This window comes from Ambystoma mexicanum, chromosome 2p (genome assembly GCF_040938575.1).
Source record: "Ambystoma mexicanum isolate Mex_15411 chromosome 2p, UKY_AmexF1_1, whole genome shotgun sequence".
Classification (NCBI taxonomy): Eukaryota; Metazoa; Chordata; class Amphibia; order Caudata; family Ambystomatidae; genus Ambystoma; species Ambystoma mexicanum.
The window spans coordinates 921,992,677-922,015,492 of record NC_090923.1 but is presented as its reverse complement, the minus strand read 5'-3'; the positions used below and the strand labels follow the sequence as shown (position 1 = coordinate 922,015,492).

At 46.4% G+C, this 22,816-nt stretch overlaps 1 protein-coding gene across 4 annotated transcripts in view; it reads left to right on the top strand.

The window, feature by feature from the left end:
* SYMPK (symplekin scaffold protein) overlaps window positions 1–22,816 on the top strand; it is a 1,074,521-nt gene that overhangs the window by 783,474 nt on the left and 268,231 nt on the right. For all 4 annotated transcript variants that reach the window (XM_069644649.1, XM_069644648.1, XM_069644647.1 and 1 more), the window contains exon 22: window positions 11,127–11,217. In XM_069644649.1, coding sequence (XP_069500750.1) covers window positions 11,127–11,217 — 91 coding nt within the window. The remainder of the gene's footprint in view (window positions 1–11,126; window positions 11,218–22,816) is intronic.

The following is a 22,816-nucleotide window of genomic DNA, read 5'->3' as shown; positions in this document are numbered from 1 at the left end:
GCAGTGGTGTTCTGTTGGCAGCTTCAACTCAGTATACACCGGGTGCTGAGCTTTGGTGCAGGTATCGGATCGGAGTCAGTCCGCATGTGCTGTTGTTTCGGTTTATGTGTTGTTGCAGTGTTGTGAAGTGCGTGTGGCTTGTTGTGCGAGAGATGGTTGTGTGAGTTTTTTGAGTGAGATAAGTATGCAGAGTTTGAGCTTATATTGGTTAGTGGGTTACCTGACCTTTACCATGCTAACATTCATAGTTCTGTCTGAGTGTGACACCTGTTGACCCTCACATTCCCATCTAGACGCGTCGCAGGCCAATGTTTAGGACTCCATCCAGGTGTGGTCATGCCAACCCTCACACCCCCATCCAGATGCGGCGCAGGCTAGGGTCTAGAGACCCCTCCAGGTGTGGGCAAGCTAACATTCACAACTCCATCTGAGCGCTACGCAGGCCGTTGTTCACAATTCTAGGTGTGGCACATGTTAGCATTCACGTTTTTTTCTGGGCGCGGGCATGTTATCCTTCAATTGAACCTATCCAGATGCGACGCAGGCCAACGTCTATCTAGATGCGTCTGCCGGTCTGGGTATGTTCGTCCGGTACGTACAAGTGGGAGAGTCACTTGGGGCTTTCGTCTGGGTCTAGGTATGTGGTCAGTCTCTGCAGCCTTCCTTTGTGGCTATTTTCCATGATGTCTTATGCTCTGTCAAAAGGTTGGTTCTTTGGCTCGAGTGTTTGTCCAATTTGAGAGTGGCCGAGGTTGGAGTTATTTTCGTCATTGTGTTAATGTCTGGGCTTTCTAGTGCGTCTCTGTTGTGGTAAGGCTTTGAAGAGTCATGATTTGAGCAGCTTCCTGAATGCTAGGTGGTTTGTTGTATTCCGTATATTATTAGGTAGGTTTTTTTCTGTTGTAGGGTTTTGGTTCCAGGCATATGTCGGTGCTTGATCTTAATGTTCTTGTCGGTTGGTGTAGGCGTAGTTTGTCGCTTAGGAATTCTGCGCCTTGTTTGTGTATTGCTCTGTGCGTGATGCACATGGCCTTGAACTTTATTTGTTGTTTCAGTGGTAGCCAGTGTAGTATTTTTAGCGCGGGTGTGATAATGTTCTCTTCTGGGTAGCTTGAGGAGGAGTCTGGCTGCTGCATTTTGTATGCGTTGCAGTTTTTTTAGAAGTCGTTCGGGCATGCCCAGGTATAGGCTATTGGCATAGTCTACTCTGGACATGATCAGAGTGATGATGGTAAGTGTTTTGTTGGTGAATGACGGGAACGGTAGGATCCTTTTTGCTGCTCGCAGGAGGAAAAAACATTTCTTGATTACCGAGTTTACTTGTGGCTCCAGGGTGAGGTGGTTATCCATCAGGACCCCTAGGTTTTTCACAGTTGATGATGGTTCTGGTGTGGTGCCGAGCTCTCTTGGCCAGGGGGATGTAGTTGATGTCTCCTCCCTTTTTTGAAGCAATCATTCTCTGTTTGGCCTGGGTTAATTTTGAGATGGTTGAGGTTCATCCAGTTGAATATGTCACGAAGGCAATTCTCTAGTGTGGTGTTTTCTTCTCTGGTGTCTTGTATGTTGAAAATTATTTGAGTATCGTCGGCGTAGTTGTAGCATGTGAGGCCGTGTTTTTTGATGAGTTTGATTAATGGGTACATGTAGATGTTGAATAGAAGCGGGGAGGAGGATGATCCTTGTGGTACTCCGCACGTGGAGACTCTGGGTTTGGATTTACAAGGTTTCATCCATATTGTTTCTGTTCTGTTTGTTAGGAAGGATTTGATCCAAAGTAGGGCAGTGTCTGTTTTCCCTAGTCCTTCTAATCTCTTTATGAGGATGGCGTGGTTGACAGTGTCGAAGGCTGCAGACAGATCAAGGAGAATCAGGGCGGTGCTGTTGTCTTGAGTCTGCGTTTGTTTTTGGGTCGTCCCATATTGAGAGGAGGGCTGATTCTGTTCCTCTCATAGGTCTGAAGCCAACCTGTGCCTTGTCTAGTAGGCAACGCTCTTCTATGAATTCTTGGGTTAGTTGGTAGACATACGTTTCTAGTAGTTTGGCTATGTAGGGTATGTTGGAGATGGGTCTGTAGTTAGATAAGTCCTCTACGTCTCCTGTTGTCTCTTTGAGTAGCGGCTTGATGTAAGCCGATTTGAAGGCCTGCAGTACTTTACCTGTTGAGATTGAGAGGTTGAGGAGGTTTCTGTGGTATTCCATGGGGGTTCCTTGTTTGAGAATTCTTTTGTATATGTCTGGGGAGCAAAGGTCTTCAGGAGAGCCCGATTTGTTGCATTGGTTTACCAGTTTGACGAAAGCCTCAACTGATATTTCTGGGAAGTTTTGTAGCTTGTTTGCGTGTTCCTAGTCTGTGTCGGTGGGGTTTGAGCTGTGAACGCTTGGTCTGTTTTGTATGGTGTGTTGGATGGAGGTTATTTTGTTTTTGAAGTGGTCTCCGAGGTCCTCGCAAAGTTTCATCGATGGTATTGGCATGTTGTTGCAGGCCGGTGGGTTTTTTATTTCGTTTATGATTCTGAATAGTTCTTTTTGAGCGTTCGGTGCTCTGAAGATTCGGTTGTCGTAATGTTTCCTCTTCGCTTTTTGTATTTCCTTTTTATATGCGCGGATCTGTTGTAGGAATTTCAATTTGTTTGTGGTGGTGGTGGTGGTGGTGTTCCTCCATTTCGATTCTAGTTTTCGGTTTTTCCTTTTCATAGCTTTGAGTAGTGGGGTTAACCATTTTGCTGTAGTTTTCTTGCGTGATGGGTTGAAGGGCTTTTCTTTGGCGTTGTCATCAAGGATTGTTGCGATCCAGGTATGAAGTAGGGCAACTTTTTTGTCTAGGTCTGCTTCTTCCACGGTTGAGGCTTGTGGTTTGCTGAGTTCTAGGAGCTCGGTTAGGTTAGTTTTCTATGGTTCTCCAATTTCTTTTCATCATGATGGGTTGCTTTTCTTGTTGCTTTTTTGTCGGAGCGGCCGTTGTGATTATGAACGGAATAATGAGGTGGTCGCTCCAAAGTATTTGAATTGGGGGTGCCATGGTGATGAGATCCTTGTTGGCGAAGATTGCGTCAAGTGTGTGCCCTGCAGAGTGGGTTGCTCCTTTGACTGGTTGTTGTAGGTTCATGGCTGCTAGTTGGGCTGTTAAGGATTTTTGTGTGGTTGTGGTTTTTTCGTCGAAATCCTGTTAGTGTACATAGCGAAGTGTCAGGGTGAGTCCTGTTGGGAAATAATTGGAAAACTCTTGGTGTTGCATCCAGTACCCCCAGGCCTCCCGGCAAAAAGAAGTAGGAGCAAACAAGATTGGCCAGAGAGATAACCTTGAGAAACTCTCAGTTTGAGATTGAGGAGATATCCAATACCTCCAGTCCACAGGAAGGCCACCCTTCATTTCCCAAGAAAGAGACAAAGGAGAAAGAAAGGTCTCAAACTTAAACCTGTTCATAAGACAACATCCCCGAGAGGACTGTCCAATGTCACCCCAATGACCACTTCTCCAGCTGAGGCTGAGTGGGAGGACCAACCAAACTCTGTGGAGACAGCTACTGGTGAGACAGAGCTAGAATACCTTCCCTGCATTGGAGATCTGTATCCTAGAGACCATCCAGAGCTGCAGACTTTACTTGCAGAAGGTGGGCCCTCTAGGGCAGACTTCAGCAGAGGACAAAGAGTGTCCCACTCTAAAAGGTCTGCTCTAGCGGACCGCTTCCGAGATGGAAGGGCAAGAACCAGGGAAGCATAGGCTTTACTGGGGGGATGGCCTCCTCTACAGTGAACCTACTGAATATACCCCACTGGACTACAGGAGACTGGTAGAGCCCCAGGAGGTCAGACAACAGTTCCTTCAGTTAGCCCATGAGATTCCATTGGCTGGCCACTTTAGTTTCAAGAGGATCAAGGAGAGGTTATCTCTGTACTTCTACTGGCCCAAGATGGGGGCTGATGTAGATACATTCTGTAGGAGCTGCCACACTTGTCAGACTCCTGGAAAGAGTGCATCCATGAATGTGGCACCTTTAGTGCCCCTCCCTGTGGTGGGAGTCCCTTTTGAGAGGGTGGGGATTGACATTGTTGGTCCCCTAGACCTTCCAACTTCCTCAGGCAGCAGATTTATATTGGTTTTGGTAGACCATGCTACCAGGTATCCTGAGGCCATACCTATGAGAACTGTTACTGCTCAGACAGTGGCTATGGCCCTCCTTTGTATCTTTACCAGGATAGGTTTTCCTAAGGAAGTAATCTCTGATGGAGGATCAAATGTCATGTCCCACTACATGCAGACTATGTAAAAGAACTGTGGAGTGACTTACATGTTCTCAACAGGCTGCCATCCCCAAACCAATGGGTTGGTGGAGAGGTTTAACCGTACTATGAAGATCATGATAGGTGCTTTAGAGGAACCCCTTAGAAGAAAGTGGGACTTTCTACTGCCATACCCTTCTCTTTGCTTATAGAGAGGTCCCTCAAGCAGGGGTTGGATTCAGCCCCTTTGAACTTCTTTATGGGCCTCCAGTCAGAGGCCCTTTGGCCTTGATCAAGGAGGGGTTGGAGAGTGCTCCTTCCCTACAGCCAGTGAGAGTCAGAGACTATTTGCTAGCCCTCAGGAAGAGGATGGCACTGATGATGACAGAAGCTTCAGAAAACCTGAAAGCAGGTCAGGCTCTGGTCAAACATTGGCATGACCAGAAGGCCTATATGGTGGAGTTTACTCCAGACCAGCCTGTCTTGATTATGGTACCTACAAGGCAGAGGTCCTTACAGGGCAAATGGATTGGACCCTTCAAGATTGTGGGTAAACGTGGAGAGGTAAATTATTTAGTGGACCTGGGCAACCCCAAGGAGGCCCCTAGCGTCTAGCACACTAACCGTCTGAAAGCTTATCTTTACAGACCAGAACTAGGAGCTTTGCTTCTAGCCTCTGATCAAGAGGAGGAGCAGAGTGAGCCTCTCCCTGATCATCTCAGGGGGACAACCCTCAGTTGAGACAATTGGAGGAGTGAAGCTCTCTTCAGATTTGACTCTGCAACAACAGGAGGAGTGCAAGGCTCTGTGCAATCAGTTTGCCTCCCTGTGTTCACATACACCACGCTTGACCCTTTGGGACCAGCATGATATTCTTACTGGTGACTGTCTCCCTGTCAAAAGCAGGGGTTACAGAATGTCAGATCATGTAAGAACCCACATAAAGGAGGAGGAGAAGATGCTTGATCTTGGGGTTATTGAGCCATCTACAAGTCCATGGGCTAGCCAAGTTGTACTAGTACCAAAAGCAGGAACCAAAGAGTTGAGAATCTGTGTGGACTACAGTGCTCTTAATGCAGTCACCATGACTGATGCCCATCCTTTACCCAGGACAGATGAGCTGGTGGGCAAATGTGGTTCAGCCAAGTTCCTCAGTACATTTGACCTGACCTCACGCTATTGGCACATAGCTCTGAAAGACCATGCTTAGGATAAAACTGCATTTTCCACCACAGGAGGCTTCTACCAGTTTAAGGTTATGCCTTTTGAACTCAAAAATGCACCTGCTAAATTTCAGAGAATGGTGAATCATGTTCTGAATGGATTGGAGGACTTCTGCATGGCATACTTGAATGACATTGCAGTGTTCAGCCCCAATTGGAAAGAGCATCTTCACCGCCTAGGATATGTTTGGCAGGCTCTGGAACAGACCCATCTGACCATAAAGGCTAGTAAATGTCAAATTGCTCAAATTGGTCAGAGTAAAGTGGTCTACCTTGGACATGAGGTAGGGGGAGGTGAAATAAGGCAATTACCAAGCAAAGTACAAGCTGTACAAGACTGGGCCACCCCTACTACTCAGACCCAACTGAGAGCCTTCCTAGGTCTAACTGGGTATTAGAGGAACTTCATAGAGAACTATGGGACCATAGCTTCTCCCTTTAATGTGATCTCCTCTCCCAAATTCCCCAAGAAGGTCAGGTGGAATGGGGAGTGCACTAAGGCTTTTGAAGGACTGAAGAAAGCCCTTTGTCAATCTCCAGTCTTGAGATCTCCTGCCTAAATCCAATCCTTGATTGTGCAAACAGATGCTTCTAACGCAGGGATAGGTGCAGTTTTGAGCAAACTGGATGGGAAAGGCAGGAAACACCCTATTGAATTGATATTTTATTTCTATCGCGCTCGTACTGATTCATCACTAGGAACCTGAAGGACCATGAGACAAGGTGGACCACTATAGAACGTGAATGTTTTGCTATTGTGTGGTCTCTGTATAAGTTAAGGCCATACGTGTATGGTTCTACTTTCATTATTCAGATAGCCCACCAACCCTTCAGATGGTTAATGCAGATGAAGGGGGAAAATTGTTGTGATGGTCAATCAGCCTGCAAGAGTTTGGTTCTACCATATAACACAGGTCTGCGTGTAATGCTGATAGTCTCTCCAGAAAGTTTGACCGACTGGTTTAGGAGATTTGTCCAGGAGTGGATTAAATCTTCTGGTCACTTAGTATGAAGGTGGGGGCAGGGGGGTGTTACGGAGAATTCTAATTTCTGTGCTAATGCCCTTCAACCTTAGAGACTCCCAGCTCTTTTGCTGGACTTTAGGAATTTTTCATTTTAACGCTGGGTTGATTGAAACCTTTTTTCTTCACTCATGTGTTTTAACCTGATTTGGATTGTGTTCTCACTGTGTTTGGCAAACTCCATAGGCATCTAATTTGTGTATGGTGACAGCACCTTTAGTGCAGTCTCATAGAGGTTTAAATAGCTTTTCTTGTGTGAACTACTGTTCCCAAGAATAGTAAAGTGAAATTGACTTTACTTACCTTTTCCCTTTTGTAGGTCCAGCACACACCATCTTATGTGGAGTGCTGTGGGTTACCTAGTATAGTCCCTTATCCTACACTCTCATGTACCCTCACTTCTTTAAATGGCTGGTGGCAGTGGTTTAATTTTCTTACCATTGTGCTTTTCTACCGCAGGCTGAATCCTCAACTGCACTAAAGCACCCATGTGTGACCAATTTGTTAAAATGGCCCCAGTCTTTTTTCCCCATTTTCTGGTTGTGAGGTCGGTCTTGGGTTTTACTGTACACGCTAAACCAGGTTTGAGCCCTTTGTTCGTTTTGTCTTTGGCGGACTTCAGTCCTGAAACCCACCTCTGGCTCCAGTGTGCTGAAAGAGCAGGAAGTGAGGGAGGTTCCCGAAACTCCACTGTACTTTGTCTGTAGGAATGCCTGAATGCAACCAGTCCTGATTGGCTGGCCATCCTTCAGGATAGCCACCCTGCTGTTTGAGTGACAGCCTAGGCTGTGCATGAATGGGAGAACCCTGATTAAAAGGCAAGGGTTTTGGGACTAGAGGCAGAGTCGACCACTGGGAAGAACACCCGACGAAGAAACTGAACGAAGCTTGCTGCATCCTCCTAGAATTTTGATTTGCCCAGTGAAGCCCTGCTGCTGTGCTGAAACTCCTTTTTCCGGAATGGACAACTTTCTTCCCTTGGGTTAGTGTGACCAACTAACCCCAAGACAAACTCCACTGGGCCATCTTCCCTGACTGACTGTACTACTTTGCTGTTCCTGGAATCGAGTGCCAGGGGTCGAAAAATCTGCAGTCGAATGCAATGTCTGCAATAGGGCCAGAAGCTCCAGGAGTCTCCTTAAGACCCTCCAGAAGCAGGACGACCAGAGCGCGAGTCACCTGGCTAGAGTGCAGGACTCAAGGAGTTAAAGAAGCCCAACCTTTATCCAGGTTCTGCAATGGTGCTGTTTACTGCTTGCTCAAACTGCAAAACTGCAGCTGATCCGAAAATAAACATAGCTGCTGATGACCTCCAAATTCCTGCCGCAGGAGTCCTCCAGACGCCCTCCCTCTTGTCCCCACAACTGAGGCTCAAGAACCCAGGATCTGCATCGCTGCAACAGTACAGTATCCAGCTGGAGCACGCTTCCTCAAGCCAGAGGTACTGTTCAGACTTGGGGTACTTACCTCAGTGTCATTAGCTCTGCTCTTCTCAGTTGAAACTTGCAGTGGCTATTTTTGTTAGTTGAATACAACTCTGCTTTCCACATGTGTAACCGCTTGTGACCCTATAAGTGATTTCTACTAAACTCTCTAACTTTGTGCAAGACTTTTATTAATTACAAAGTGCCTGAGCCCCATAGACTGTGCTCCAATGGACTTTGGCTGTCCTGGTTCCCTGTAGACTCTTCTAGTCCATTGACTTTGATATTTTGTGTCCCTCAGAGGTGATAACTTGTTTTTAAACTGTTATTGCTCTGAAAGGTTTTGTCTAGAATTGATTCGAAGATTCAAAGTATACTCGCATGCCCTGAGAACCTGTTTAACCCTTTTTTTTTCTTTTAACCTTTTCCTTTCACCAACCTCACAATCTGCAAAGTGTACTAGTGTTATATAAATGCCATTACTGTCCTTGAGAATGAAGTCCCCTCTGGGTGTAGGAAGTGTATGAAAAGCATCTCTAAAGAGTATTCACTAATCTTATGCTGACTATGTAAAAGTATTTTGAAGTATATTCGATTGTTACATATATTGCCCTTTTCAAAGAATGCTTATTTAAAAATTGATAATAAATAAATAACTATTTATAACTGAAACCTTGAGTATAAGTGTTATTTGGCTACTTGTATTTGCGAATTTCATTGCTGCAGCTTTACAGCTCACATTTACCCCTCTTGAGATAGACGTGGCTGCTCAGTCACACTAACAACTTGAGTACTACAGCCCTATACCAAAAGGTGGGTTATCTAATACCAAGTAGACAAGTGTTGTGTAGTCTCACACAGTGTTACTACATCCATTCTTGCCTAACAAGGCGCCCTCGCGGGCACAAGCCTGGTGTTGGAGCAAAGCCCCCTCTGAAGGTCCCCGGTACCAGAGCCTTGCAGCACCTCATTGTTGGGACTGCGAGGATCTTGGGACTGGGAGGATCTTGCGACCCCTCGGCCTGTTGGACGTGAGCTCTAGGAGCCTCGGTCCCTTTGCTGGTCTTAGGACCTGGAAGGCCCCTCCCACTTGGGTGCTTCCGAGGGAAGTTGTCGGGTTGTGGAGGAGAACAGGGCACCTACCTTGGGCCTGGTCTTCCTCCTCACGTATGTTTTGATGTCCTCTGGAGGTGATCTTTCGAACAGCTCCCTCCACCTTGCCAAATGATTCTTCAGAGCTTGCGAGGGTCAATGCGTCGCACGCCGGACAGCCGTCTCAGCCGTGGTCGCGGCCAAGGCATCGTAGGCAGAGCATGTAAGTGTCCGACGTGGGGGAGGAACCCTCGCAGGCTGGACACCTGCTGAAACATGCGCTGGGGAGGAGCGTGGCACCAGAGGGACAGAGTATTATCTCTGACAATTGTTATGAGAAAAGAGTCTTCCGGGGAAGAGCGCATGGAATTATAAGGCCGGAGGCCTAACCCAGCAGTGCTGGTGAAAGCGGTCCTTTCCCGTCAACGGGGAAAAGAGGGCTGAGGAGTGGGGCCGCTGGGTGGAGTCAGGGTAGCGCATTTTCCCAGGGGCATCTAAATTTAATGGGGAAGACCATTTTTACTGATGAAAAAGGTTGTTTTCCAACACTAGCGAGGGACGCCCATACAGTATGGAGGAAAGGGGACAGGACTTAGGAGTACGATTTGGACGGATTCAGCCTTTCCACAACAATGCACTTGAAATGGCCAGCAGGTCTCCTGGTATTGGGGTTCTGCAGCTCTGGAAACTCCTAGGACTTTGGGACTTGGCTCAAGTCAAAGTTCGTCTTGGGACTAGTTATTCCTACCAGCCAAAGTGAAGGAGCTGTCCTCTTCGGATCTCTTCTGTCGCTTAGAAAACAGTGTCAGGACAGCAGTGCCCGCTTCATGGTGTTGCCAGGGGTCTGCAGGCATTTCTGGTCGTCTCCTTCAGTTACTTCAGCTTCCAATGGTCCACTTACTTTTCTCTCCAGAAGCCTCCCCTTTTATACAGTTCCAGCACACACTCCTCTGCAAGTTCTCTCAGCAATGTACAGAAAAGTGTGTTTGGCTGTCCAATCAGGAGAGCCAGAGCCCCTATTGGAGCTGGTCCTATTAAGGCACTCTGGCAAACAAATGGCAGGGTGGTGCAAGACTCCTCCACCACTTCTTGCCTGCCCAGACACTCTGGAGCCTAGGCAGGGATACCCAAGGGGTCCCGCCAAATGCAAAGCACACAAACTGACCTCCCCCTCCCAGAATGGTAGAAGAAGGTCTAACAAAGAAAAACCACGCTAGTACAGGCGAAAAAAGAAGGGTGGCCCCAAGTTGGAACTTGGGTGCCCCTATTGTGCTCTACCGGGGCTATGGACATAGCCTGCAGTATAAAATGACACAATAGTTGGTAGAACACGTCCACTGCCACCAGCCATAACTAGGAGATTGTCTATGTCACTAAAAAGTCATAGGAGTAGAGAGAAGCAGGATACTAGGTATCCCTTTGGCACTCCACTGAAGGTGGTGTGTGCCAATCTCTCAAACTATAGTGTTTTGGTAGAGATACTATGTATCTCTCTATCCTTAAGAATTGTGTATACTTGAGGATACAGAAAAATAATCTTGGAGGTGGACCCCAAGGGTCCCCAGCAACTACTGCCCAGTGCTGCAGTAGTAAAAACACAGTTGCCTTTAAGAACTGTGGAGCTGACAAACTCAATACTACAGGTAGAATACAAAGAATAGAGTTCTAAAAGACAGAGCCCACACGAATAAATGAGTGGAAGAAGGCTCTACTCATTGAGGATTGAAAGGAAAAGGTCCAGATGTCCAGCAAAAAGTGTTCAGGGTCTCGCTAGGAGAGGGGATGAAGCATACAAATGATAAATCTCCCCGACACTTTTACAACCCTTACTGTTTTTCTTTTATTTCTTAATACACAACTTTCTATAGGAGTATAATTTTCAGTAAATCTGCTCTTAGACCTTAACTTTATTATATGGTTGTGTGACGAGCTGTATTTCCTTATAAAATTGAGGCCTGGTTGCTCTGTCATCTTTGCCATTGTGAGAACTAGGCCTAACTTGTGGTGATCATGCCAAACACTACTGCTTGTTTTTTTCTAATCCGTCATCAGAGAACACTTGACAAATCCCCCTTACTGTTCTTCTCAGCATGCTTGAGGTAGATGTAGAGATGAGGTTTGAAAAATGTCTGTTATTTTTGCAGAAGGAGGTTATTCAAGCTCTGCCAAAGCTCATCAAGTTAAATCCAATCGTGGTGAAGGAGGTGTTCAACCGTCTGCTTGGAACGCAACATGGTATGTGATCACTGTTTTTTTTTTTACTTGCAATGCTCTGTTTTCTATGTAAATGGAGTAAATTATTTTCCCATCATCCCATCATACATTTTTTTTTGAGTGATGTTAGGAAAGATTTCTCTTTTGGCAACTTTCCCTCCGTATTTACTATGGACCCCCAATCTTTTTGCTTTGTTTTTAAACCTGTTCTGAATTTTTGAGGGCGAAATAAAGCCTTCAGATTCACTTCCCCTTGCTCATTTGTTATGGGGAAACTGATCAGTCCTCAGTTTACCAGTACCTGGAAACTGTTAACCTTTTTGTTACTTTTTGTAACGTTTTAACATTGCACACAGCATCTTACAATACAATTGCAATAGGGATAATTTTGTATCACCCTAAACTTTTACACTTGGGTTTTTTGGGTACTTTTACATGTGCCTAAAGACAAGCTTGTGGTAGCAGTTATATTTTTACCATTTGTGTGTGTTAGGTTGAGGGGAATTAGCACAAGAAATGAAAATTCTCCCTGAGACCCTGAGCACTTTTACTGGATTTCTGGGGTTTGTTGCTTTATTCTCCTGAGTCAGTGGGACGTGTTACCACTCACCCATTCTCTTTGCTCTCAGATGGGAACCCTATTTTTCTGCTGCTGTCGTTCCTCCAAGTATTACTACAGGCAACTGTAGTGGATTATTGCAGAACACAGCACCCTTTGTGCAGTGTTGATGTGGAGTCCCTTGGGCTTCCCTTTTTATTTCTTATTACTTTCCCCTGAGAATTACTGTTCTCAAGGATAGTAGGATATTTTTATCCTTTCTTAACTTTATTTTTGTGTGACCAGCACACACCATGTTATGTGGAGTGCTGAGGGGCGACATTTTTTAGGTAAGAATTGATGCAGTCCAACTGGTGTGGGACTAGACAAGACTTATCTCTTGGTATTATGTAACCCACCTTTTAAAATAGGCCTTTACTACACAAATTGGTGTGACTGAACAGCCAGGCTCATCTTAAGAGTGGTAATGTGAGCTATAGAGCTCTACAGTGAAATCAGTAAATACAGGTATCTAAGTAGACACTTGCACACTTAGTTATAGTAGAAATATGTATTTATGTATACACAAAGATATTTAAAGCATTCTTTAAAAAGCAGCAACTAATAGTAACATTAATCCCAAATTAGGATTCAATTCAAAAAGATAACAATAAAGCAGGTGAGTAGTTCTTTTATGTTATACATTTTCCAGCACATTGTGACGTCATTTGAGGTCAATATTAACACTTATTTTGTATCACCTTTGCAGTATTATTATTAGGGAGGGAAACGTTAGTTAGATCAGAATATGCTGGCATTCTACAAAAACAGTTAGATTTTCACAGAGGGATGCAGGCTGTCTTTTATCTCAGCATTAAGTGTTTAACAGTTAAACCTTGTAATGGAACAAGCACTACCAAAGCCACTAGGATCAGAAGGGTGTCTTTAAGGAGCCAGAACAGCGAAAGTCAATGGGCCAGTTCAAAGTTCTGATGCACTCTTCTTCGAAAATGTTCTTAAATAGTCAGTAGTTCAAATAGAAAATCACAGCAACTCGAGGAGTCAAGTTGAAGCACAAGCTGAAAGACCAGTGCAAGTGAGTTGAGGTCAACTCTGAAGAGGGGAAAATAGCACTCCCCCAGGTAGGAAGCACCACAAATGGCAAAAGGTTGATGTACCCCAAACCCTACAGTACATTTGAATTGAAGATGTTGTTCCAGCTGGATGCCTTCTGGTTGCAGTGCAGCAGACCCTTGTTCCTGTTCCTTGGTCGTGGTAATGAAAGGCAGGAAGTCTGGCGGCAGCACTCGAGAGAGAGAGAGGGACTCTGCAGCAATGTATTCGCCTTGATTCAGCAGCTTTTTGTGGTTTTGGTGCCTTTTTCTCAGCGTCGCAGAAGAACGAACAGCTTCGGTTAGAAGTTACTTGATCTCTCGTTCCTGGACTCTGGTGAGGGGACTCTGTATGAAGATTTCCTGCTTCTGTAGGGTCCTCTGGATGCCCACGAAGTTTTGGCCGGATTTACACTTCGGAAGACAATGCACTCGATGATGGTCTGGGTCCGCGGGTATTGGGATTTTGCAGCCTTGGAAACTCACAGTAAGTCAGCGGTTGTGCCAAAATGGAGCTTGTCTTGAGGCTAGTTGGTCCAACCAGCCCCAGGGAGGAAGTCGTCCCATACGATCTTCCCAGTCGAAACGAAGATGGGATCAGCAAAGCTGCAGGGCTTCACCAAGCACTTTGCGGTCCAGGAGGGTGCTGCTGGCGTCTCACACGTCTTTGTTGGATGTTGTCCTCCAGTGGTCGACTCCGCCTCTAGTCCCATACTTTCACAGCCCTAGGCCATTCTACACCATAGAAGCCGTCCCTATTCTTCAGGTAACAAGGGTATTTATTCAGTGTACTTCCTTGTACCCAAAAAGGACCTCGCCATGCACCCTGTACCAGACTTGCGCCGTTGAAACAGGGGGATTACATGACAACACTGGACATGAAAGATGCGTACTTTCATATTTCTATGTTTCCAGCGCACAGAAAATATCTAAGGTTCGTGATAGATGACAAGCACTATCAATTCAAAGTCCTCCCCTTCGGCATTGCCTCGCGCCAAGGGTGTTTACAATGGTCCTGGCAGTAGCGGCAGCACACCTGCGCAGACTATCCGTCCCTATTTACCCTTACCTCGACGACTGGCTCATAACAGGGGACTCTTACGAAACATGCCTCTTGAATACTCCGAAGACAATAGACCTCCTGTTCAATCTTGGAGTCTCCATTGAGAAGAAATCCAGCTTAGACCCCAGTGAAATCAAGCAATTTCTAGGGGCTCTAATTCGGACAAAAGACGGCCTTCTCTTCCCCTCCAACAAGATGGTTCAGAACATGCTTTCTCGGATCCCTCAATATGTAGCCAGTTGGGAAGTGACAGTACGCAAGGCTATGCTCTTGCTAGGTATGATGGTGTCATGCATTTACTTAGTACATCACATGCGGCTGCGCATGCGTCCCATGCAAGAGTGGCTCAACAGCCAGTGGTGCCAGGCCAGCGGAAGATCTGGTGGTTGTCTCGCAAGCACTTGTTCTCTCTCTGCAGTGGTGGTCGAGGGAAAACCTTCACCACCCTCACAGTAGAAGCCACTCTCTTGACAGACGCATCTCTCACGGGTTGGGGGGGGGGGGGTCACCTGCTTCAGCAGACAGCGCATGGAGTGTGGTCCCCACAGGTAGGATCCAACCATATAAATCTGTTAGAGTTGCTAGCGGTATTCAAGGCACTGAAGGCCTTTCAAACACAGCTACAGGGGAAAACAGTCCTGGTCCTGACAGACAGCACCACAGCCATGTATTACCTAAACAAACAGGTGGGCACAAACTCTCCAGGGCTATCCAAGCTGTCCCAGAACATTTGGATGTGGGCTCTCAAACACAAGATGTTCCTATTGTCCCAACACGTTCCAGGAGAACTCGATCTTCTAGCGGACATGCTCAGCAGAGATTTCCCACTGCCCGTAGAATACGAATGGCGTCTGCACGAAGACATTGTCTCCAACGTCTTCGCAGAATGGGGCTTCCCAGAGATCAACCTGTTTGCAACTCAGGAGAACGCCCAATGCCAAGACTACGCCTCCAGGTACCCCAGAACCGCTCCAAGGGGAACGGACTCTGGATAACATGGTCTGGGAAATTTGTATACGCTTCCCCCCCTCACCCCCCCCCCCCCCCCCCCCCTTCACCCCCCCCTCCTACTCAACAAGATAGTGCACAAGATGCACCAGAAACCAGTTAGCATGATTCTGGTGGCCCCCATGTGGGCCCGCCAAACCTGGTTTGTTCATCTAATGGAAATGTCCCTCTCCACCACTGTGAGACTACCCTGCCCGTACAGCATGTTGTCTCAAGACGGAGGGAAGACACTCAAACTCTGCACTTGGCGGCCTGGCTCCAGAGGTCATAGAGTTTGGACACTTTCAACTCCCTCAGAGATGCATGGATATACTCGGGGAGGCTTGAGAACCTAACACTCGTTATTGCTATTCCAGTAAGTGGAAACGCTTTGTCATCTCTAAGCCAGCTCCCGGATGGGATCTAAATGTGGTTTTGACTAGACTCATGGGGTCTCCCTTTGAGCCAATGCATAAAGCAAGTCTAAAAGTCTTATAGACGGCCTTCCTAGTGGCTATCACTTCTATTATAAGGGTTAGCGAACGACATGCCCTTTCAGTTCTAGACCCCTTTGTTACAGTCCACAGGGATAAGTTGGTTCTGTGCACTCATCCCAGATTTGTGCCTAAATTCATCTTGAAGTTCCATGTGAACCAATCAATGGAACTACCCACTTTCTTCAGAATCCCACTAGCATGGCCAAAAGAAGCCTATACACACTACATGTGCGCAGGGCAGTCATGTTTTACCTGGAAAGTAAAAACCACTGAGGAAGACTAACCCGTTTTTCGTTTCGGTGGCAACTGACAGAGAAGGGGATCCTGTCTCTAAATCAGCTATATCATTTGCAAAGCGGCAACCTGGAGTTCTGTACACACCTTTCCAAAACACTATTTCCTAGACACTCAGTCTAGATCTGATTCTCAGGTGGGACAAGCAGTATTAAGACATCTTTTCACTACTGTTCCTTCTCACAACCCACCTCCAACTGCCGGTACTGCTCGCTAGTCTATGCACAGCATGTGATTCTAAGCAGATTAACAAGCATCGGAAGACATGCATTACTCATCGTAATAGCATTTTTGATGATTGCATCCGCTTAGATTCACATGCGCCCACCCTTCCTCCCCGCTCGGATGGAAGAAACATGGACGTCTTACTACTCTCTCTCTTTATGTACTCTAACAATAGCCTTGGGCTCCTTCATGGCAGAAAAAATACAATCGGAAGGACCTCGGCGCATGAGGGATTATGGGTGCACTACAAGTCCCGATAGGGATAGTGTTACAGACACACCTATGTCAACGTCCCCTTTCAGTCCCCGAAAGACGAGATGCAATACTCTGCAGTTACCACTGGATATCGGACCATATGCACAGCATATGAATCTAAGCAGATACAATAATCAGAAATGCTATTACGGTGAGTAATGCATGGCATATCCGTGAATGCTACTCCTAAGACTAATGGCGTAGCATAAAGTGTTTGTACTGCATGTGACGACAACTGAAATGAAAGCATAAAGGGACCAGTGGGCAGTTTACCGTCCTTCCAACAATTACGTAGGGTGATTTCATGTACAGCATTTGCCACATCTGCTGCGGGCAACAAGAGGGGGCACTCCTGTAGGACAACAGAGCTCTAAAATATCCCTGCAGACAATATGCCGCTCTACAGACCCTTACCCGGCAAAGGGCATTGTATTGTGCATGTACTGCAACGCGCTACTCCACATAGGGAAGGTACTTGGAAGTGCGTGGGAAGGGTCCTTCCGGGAGTATGACAATGACTGGCGCCTAAGTAGTTGAGGGCCACCTAATAATTCTGTCTCTCTGCACGTCCCCTATCGTATCCATGCAGGTGCTGTCCCTTCTGTACTGGGCCTTTCCTGCCGTTCCTTCTGTGGCATGTGTCAGAAGAGCATAATAAATGGAAATGAACTAGGAAAGGAAAAAAGGAAAATAAAGAAAGCACCTTTTAGAATTGAACAATGGATTTACCAATGAACGGATGCGGGGTGGGAGGCGTGGCACTGTGCAAAACACAGTAGTTCAATCGGTTGGAAAGGGGATCGTCTTACAAAGAGGTTTCTTTACGTGTTTCACAGCGTTATAAAGCGTGTCAGTGTGAAACACTAAGTAGAAAAATGTTTCACTACTTTCAAGAAGAGCACCAAGGCAATTTGGATGCAGTGTGCAGAAATCGGTATGGCAGGCATAGTAAGATGAACGTTATAGCTGGGAAAATGTGTTCATGGTGTGAAACGTCATGTGGCCATGTGTGAAGTACTCCATTGGCACATGTCGTACAAAGGCACAAATGCACTTCTTCGCAATGTACCGCGCTTTCTCCATTTGCGGAGCAAATAAAAAATGACACAGCCACATCAGTGTCTGCTTAATGCGATACAAAGTTATGCAAGAGATCGGAAACAAACTCATGGCCTGGGCAAGTGCCTCCTTCAGAGCAAACAGCACTGAAACTCGTGTAACATGCTGTACAATTTTCCCTCCACAATGAACAACAATATTATCGGCATGATTACGTGTCACCAAAGTGTCACACAGACAAACCAAAATCAATCACTTCATTGTAGGTACTCCATAGCAGTAGGCATAGAGTCCAAAATGAGCAGCCACTGCCTGTGTTTTCCAATCACTTGCAGGCAATGTATTTCGAACTCCCCTAAAACCTGCACGCTGTGGCTCTTGAAACACCGCCATAACCGCACCCTCTGCATTTCTGTCAACACATACACCGTGTAGCACAGTCTGTGCGTACATACCACAGCCAGAAACCTTATTGACCAATCTCGTAGCCTCTACAGGCCCATTTCTATGCCAGTCATCTGCAAAAGGGGTGTATCTAACAAGTGGGACCCTGCAACTATCACGATATTCGTGGACTTTTCGTGGCGTGCACGCGCGGGAGTGGGGGAATAACTTTCAACCAGGATAGTGGACGTCCTTCGTTCTGGCGGCTCTTAAAAGAGCCTTTTTATTTTTTAAATGTGCTTCCATAGAAACAGCTTTTTTTGCGGTTTTTATAAGTGATTTTGTGTTTTCAACGTCAGCTCACAATCTTACAACAGGGTCTTCAGTGCAGCCTCTAGATTGTGAACCAAAATGTCCTTCGACAAAGACATGCCATTTCCTTTGAAAAGGTTTATATATGGAGTACCAATGTTCTCATTCTCACAGTAGAACATCCCAGCAGCACTCAAGAAGTCACACATGCTTCGGTTCATGACACCCCTTCCGGCCTCTGGCTGGTGACAGGAATCATTCCACACTATTCTCGGGGGTATATATGAGAAAAGCACCTTGGCAGTGGGAAAAATGCACTGCACTGCTTTCATCATCTTCTTCAGTTTACGGTACACACTGTAACAAGCCATGGACCCCAAACAGAAGGCTCCAAAGTGCAAGTCCACAACATGTACAGTTGTCGAAGAGGACATGCGTCGACATTCTAGAAGCACTCCGCCGAAACAACACGATTTGACACTGCACCACAAAGGGTCCACTCCCCCCAAATTGAAATTGCCACAAAAGCCTTCTTTGAGGGCATACTCTAAGAGATCTTCCACAAAGGCATCACCCACGACGAAAACTGTGCCTCTTGCCATGTTTGCCAGCTGCACTGCACAAACTAATGCAAGAAATGATTGCCGCCCTTTCCTGCGACGCCCACCTTGCACACCTGATTGGACATTCCCCACAGTCCCATTTCCATAGGTCACCAAGGTGGGAAGCGCAGAATGTGGCACGTGCCTTTGCCAAAGTACGGCAAGGGCCACGCTCCAGTGGAGAAGGAGTTCTTCTCCCTATTGGTGCTCTTGCCTGTGACACAACCCTGAGCACCTAATTGGCCAAAGGCCATAGTCCCATTTCCATTGGCCTGCATGGTGAGAAACTCAGAATGTGGCACGTATGCATCCCCAAGTACCAGGAGGGCTGCAGGACAGTAAAGCAGGAGGACTCGCTTTCCACTCCAGCCATGATGCAAGGCGCTTGGTCCTCCCCACATAAAAACACCATAGTACAGGCTATGGGTAAATGCTCATGTTGTGTGCCCTGCATTCCCCATCTGCAATTCAGCCTGGCAGCTTTCGCCCCAGGCACATATTTGCATGCATGGCTTCATAATGTTGCTCTGGGTGTGCTGAACGGAATGTAGGAGCCTGTGTATGTTAGCCATAGTTTACATGTGTTCTGTTGAGAACTGCCTTTCATGCAGCAATACCAGCACTCCCAAAAGCAAGGGGATTATAAGGGCCTAACCACAGGAAATGCACATGGTTGCATAAGGCTCCCTATTGTTCAAAAGGGGCAATGATGTGCACCGTATGCTAATGTACGCCTATACTGTACCAAGTCTGCAATGTCCTCCACAACCATTGTGTAAAAGTCACCAACTACAAATGCATGCAGACACCATCGTACATGCTACGGTTACTTGCTCATGGCATGTGCATGTTAGGCAGAATTGCATGCAGTACCCTCTGGGACCACCACACACAATTAGGACTACAGGTGTTAGCAAGACCAATCTTTGGTATAAGTCTGTACCACACAGTTTGTTGGTAGCAAGCTGAGCAGCCAGGCTTATCTCAAGAGTGAATGTAAGCAGTACAAGTAGTTACACAGAGGACTTTCAATCACAGTGGTTCAAGTAGACACTTATACTCAAGGTTTCTTGGTAAAACACGTATTAATTTATTACACAATCATTTAAAAAACATTTCGCTAGAAGAAGACAACTTAATATTATATACCAATACACTTCAGTACAAAACTCTAAGCTTTTGAGACAGTTTGAGCTCCCATGAAAAAGGAGCCAAATGGCAGTTCAGTTACTTAGCAGTGAGCAAAAAGGACAAAAGTAAGCAGAATAGATTACATATACTTTCTAGACAGTGCAAATAGTTTGTTCACCAGAATAGTTCAATTCAAGTCAATAGGCCAGGCCAAAGTCAATGGGCTAGTGTTCTGGATAGAAAAGAGCAGTTTTGGTATCAAACGGTAAAGTCTTTGCAAAAGTTCTCAGAAGTAGTTTAGACTAAAAAGAATCATTTGCGGGGTCGCAAGCTGATTAGGCTTGCGAGTTGGAAAAGTTTCACGAACTTTCCTGCAAGAGTGGCGTTCTCTCAGTCGGGTTGGCACAGTACCTTTGCATGAAGAAAACAAATGTTGTTTAAGTCGTGGTTCCTGGCAGTTCCTGCAGATCTCGCTGTTCCTGAGCCTCAGTCTTGGGGACAAGAGGGAGGACGTCAGGGGACTCCAGCACTGCCCTGGATTTTTGAAGAAAGCAAACAAAATGGAGTCACTTCAGTTCCAGTAGCTGTAGATTCAAGAACACAAACTGGTGTCCCTCTCCCTGGTTAAACCTAACCAGCCTTGCAGATGGTATCCAGGTGTCTTATGAGTTGAGTGGTCCCACCAACTCAAAGGAAGAAGCCGTCCTTGAAGGAGCTTCTCTGTCGAATGGAGTTTGGCAATTCGGACCTGCAGCAGGGCTTCACCGGGCAAACCAACGGTCCAGTGGTTGCAGCAGCCGTCCTCTTCCAGCTCGTCTTCGGTTCTTTCGTTCCAGTGGTCGACTCTGCCTTCCAGTCCACGAGACTTTCCTTTTAAACAGTTCTCCCTTTCATTCCAGCCTAGCTGTCACTCACCCAGCAGGGTGGCTGTCTTTGCCAGACAGTCAGCCAGCCAATCACGCCGGCGTGCATTTGGTTCTCCCAGGAGACTAAGCACAGGGAGTTTTGGGTACCGCCCTCACTTCCTGCCTACCCCAGGCACTCAGACGCCAAGGGCGGACTTCAGTCCTGAAGTCTTCCAAAGGCACACGAACTAAAGGGACCAAACCTGGTTTGGCGCGCAGTGACAAACACTAGAAGGACCTTTGCAAAAAGAAATGGCGAAAAATGAAGACCGGGACCCGTTTAAACAAAGGGGCTTAAGGCACCATCTTGAAAAACATGCCTCCCATGATTTTTAGCTACTGGTGTTCGCAGTCAGGAAAAATCATGGTAGTTAGTTGTAAAACCACTTCCACCAGCCTTTTCAATTGGAAAGGGTAGCATTTGACTGCTACATGAGTGTTTAGACACAGGGGATACTATGTAACCCCTCCAGCACCCCATTGTAAGATGGTGTGTGCTTGGTCTAGGAATTTGGAAAAGACTAGTAAGGTCAATTTCACTTTGCATTCTCTGGGAAACAGTTTATCCCAGAGAAGGTATTTAAACCTTTGAGAAGTCTAAAAGACATCCCTGTGTCGCTGCATTGAGGGTGCTGTGTAACACATATGAAAAGATGATGCCTATGGAGTTATCCAACAAGTCCTCAAAATAGGTGAAGGGAATTAGCACATTTATGAGAATTCTCCCTAACAGTGCACTGCACTCCCCATCTGCAAATCAGCCTGCCAGCTTTCACCCTGGGCACATATTTGCACGCATGGCTGCATAAGGTTCGGTTGGGTGTGCTGAACGGTATGTAGGAGGCCGTATAGATTAGCCATAGGTTACATGTGTGCTGCTGAACACGTCCTTTCATGCGGCAATATCTTAAAGCACTCCGTGAAGCAAGGAGCTTATAAGGGGCAAACCATATGAAATGCACATGGTGGCATGTGGCTGCATATTGTGCAACAGAGGCAATGATGTATGCCATATGCTAATTAAGGCATAGCAGCTGTCTTCCGCTGGTCGACCAAGTGCACAATGTCCTCCACAACCATTGTGTAAAAGTCACCAACTTCAAATGCATGCAGAGTGAATGGCTGCAATAGGTTGTGGTGGCTGATATAAAGATCTATGCTCTTGTATGCAGGTGTGGTGAACATTATGTAGGAGGCTGTGTGCAATGGCCATGTTTTACATGTGTGCTGCTGAGCATGTCCTTTCATGGTGCCATAACTTATAGCACTTCCTAACGCATGGGTCTTCTAACGGCCTAACCATAGCAAACGCAAATGGTGAAATGTGACTCCCTATTGTGCAACAGGGGCAGTTATGTACACTGTATCCTAATGTACGCATAGCAGCTCACTTCTGCTGCTCTACAAAGTCTACAATGTCCTCCACAACCATTGCCAGCAAGTCGCTAACCTGACATGCATGCAGACTGACAAGTGCATGACTGCATTACATTGTGGTGGCTGTCATGAAGGCCTAGCCTGCTGGGTGCATGGCCTACGGCCTTCGGCCATGCACCCAACAGTATAGGCCTTGCCCACACCCACCACAACATAACAAAGCTTTGCAGGTGAACATGTAGGCCTGTGCCACAAATCCGAAAGCCAACATAGGCACCAGCACTTCTACCCAACCTCTGCACCCTAAAGCATGAATGCATGCACACATGTTCCACTTAATGTAATGCACAAACATACCACAGAGTTTGCCACCGCTGCCCACTTCCATTCAGAAACCATTGTAATAATGCCAACCAAACACAATCATTGCAACATTGCTCTCCACACTGGACTACATGCACACAAGCAGTACTGCATAGTGCACTGCAACACTTACTAATCCGCGCAATGCACACTACGCAAGCACATGTAAGAACCACTTGCACCGTAACCTCTTCCATATTTACACTATTCCATTAGTGCACCCGGTGGACACAGTACACGACTGGTCACTGCAGTATATCCACCCATACACCGAAAACTGTACAATGTTCTACCAATCACCACACCCATGCAACCAACAATGTGTCCAATGCAGACAAACCACACACACAAAGCGACAATGTGGCTCCGACTTTCAACCAGTCCACATACCTTTTCAACCAGTGGACATACTTTTCTGTGCAATGGCTGCAGCCATGCATTAAAGGGGCTACGGACTTGCCACACAAGCAAACCATAGCACACCCCATCTGTAAATGGGCATGTCTTGTGGAATCC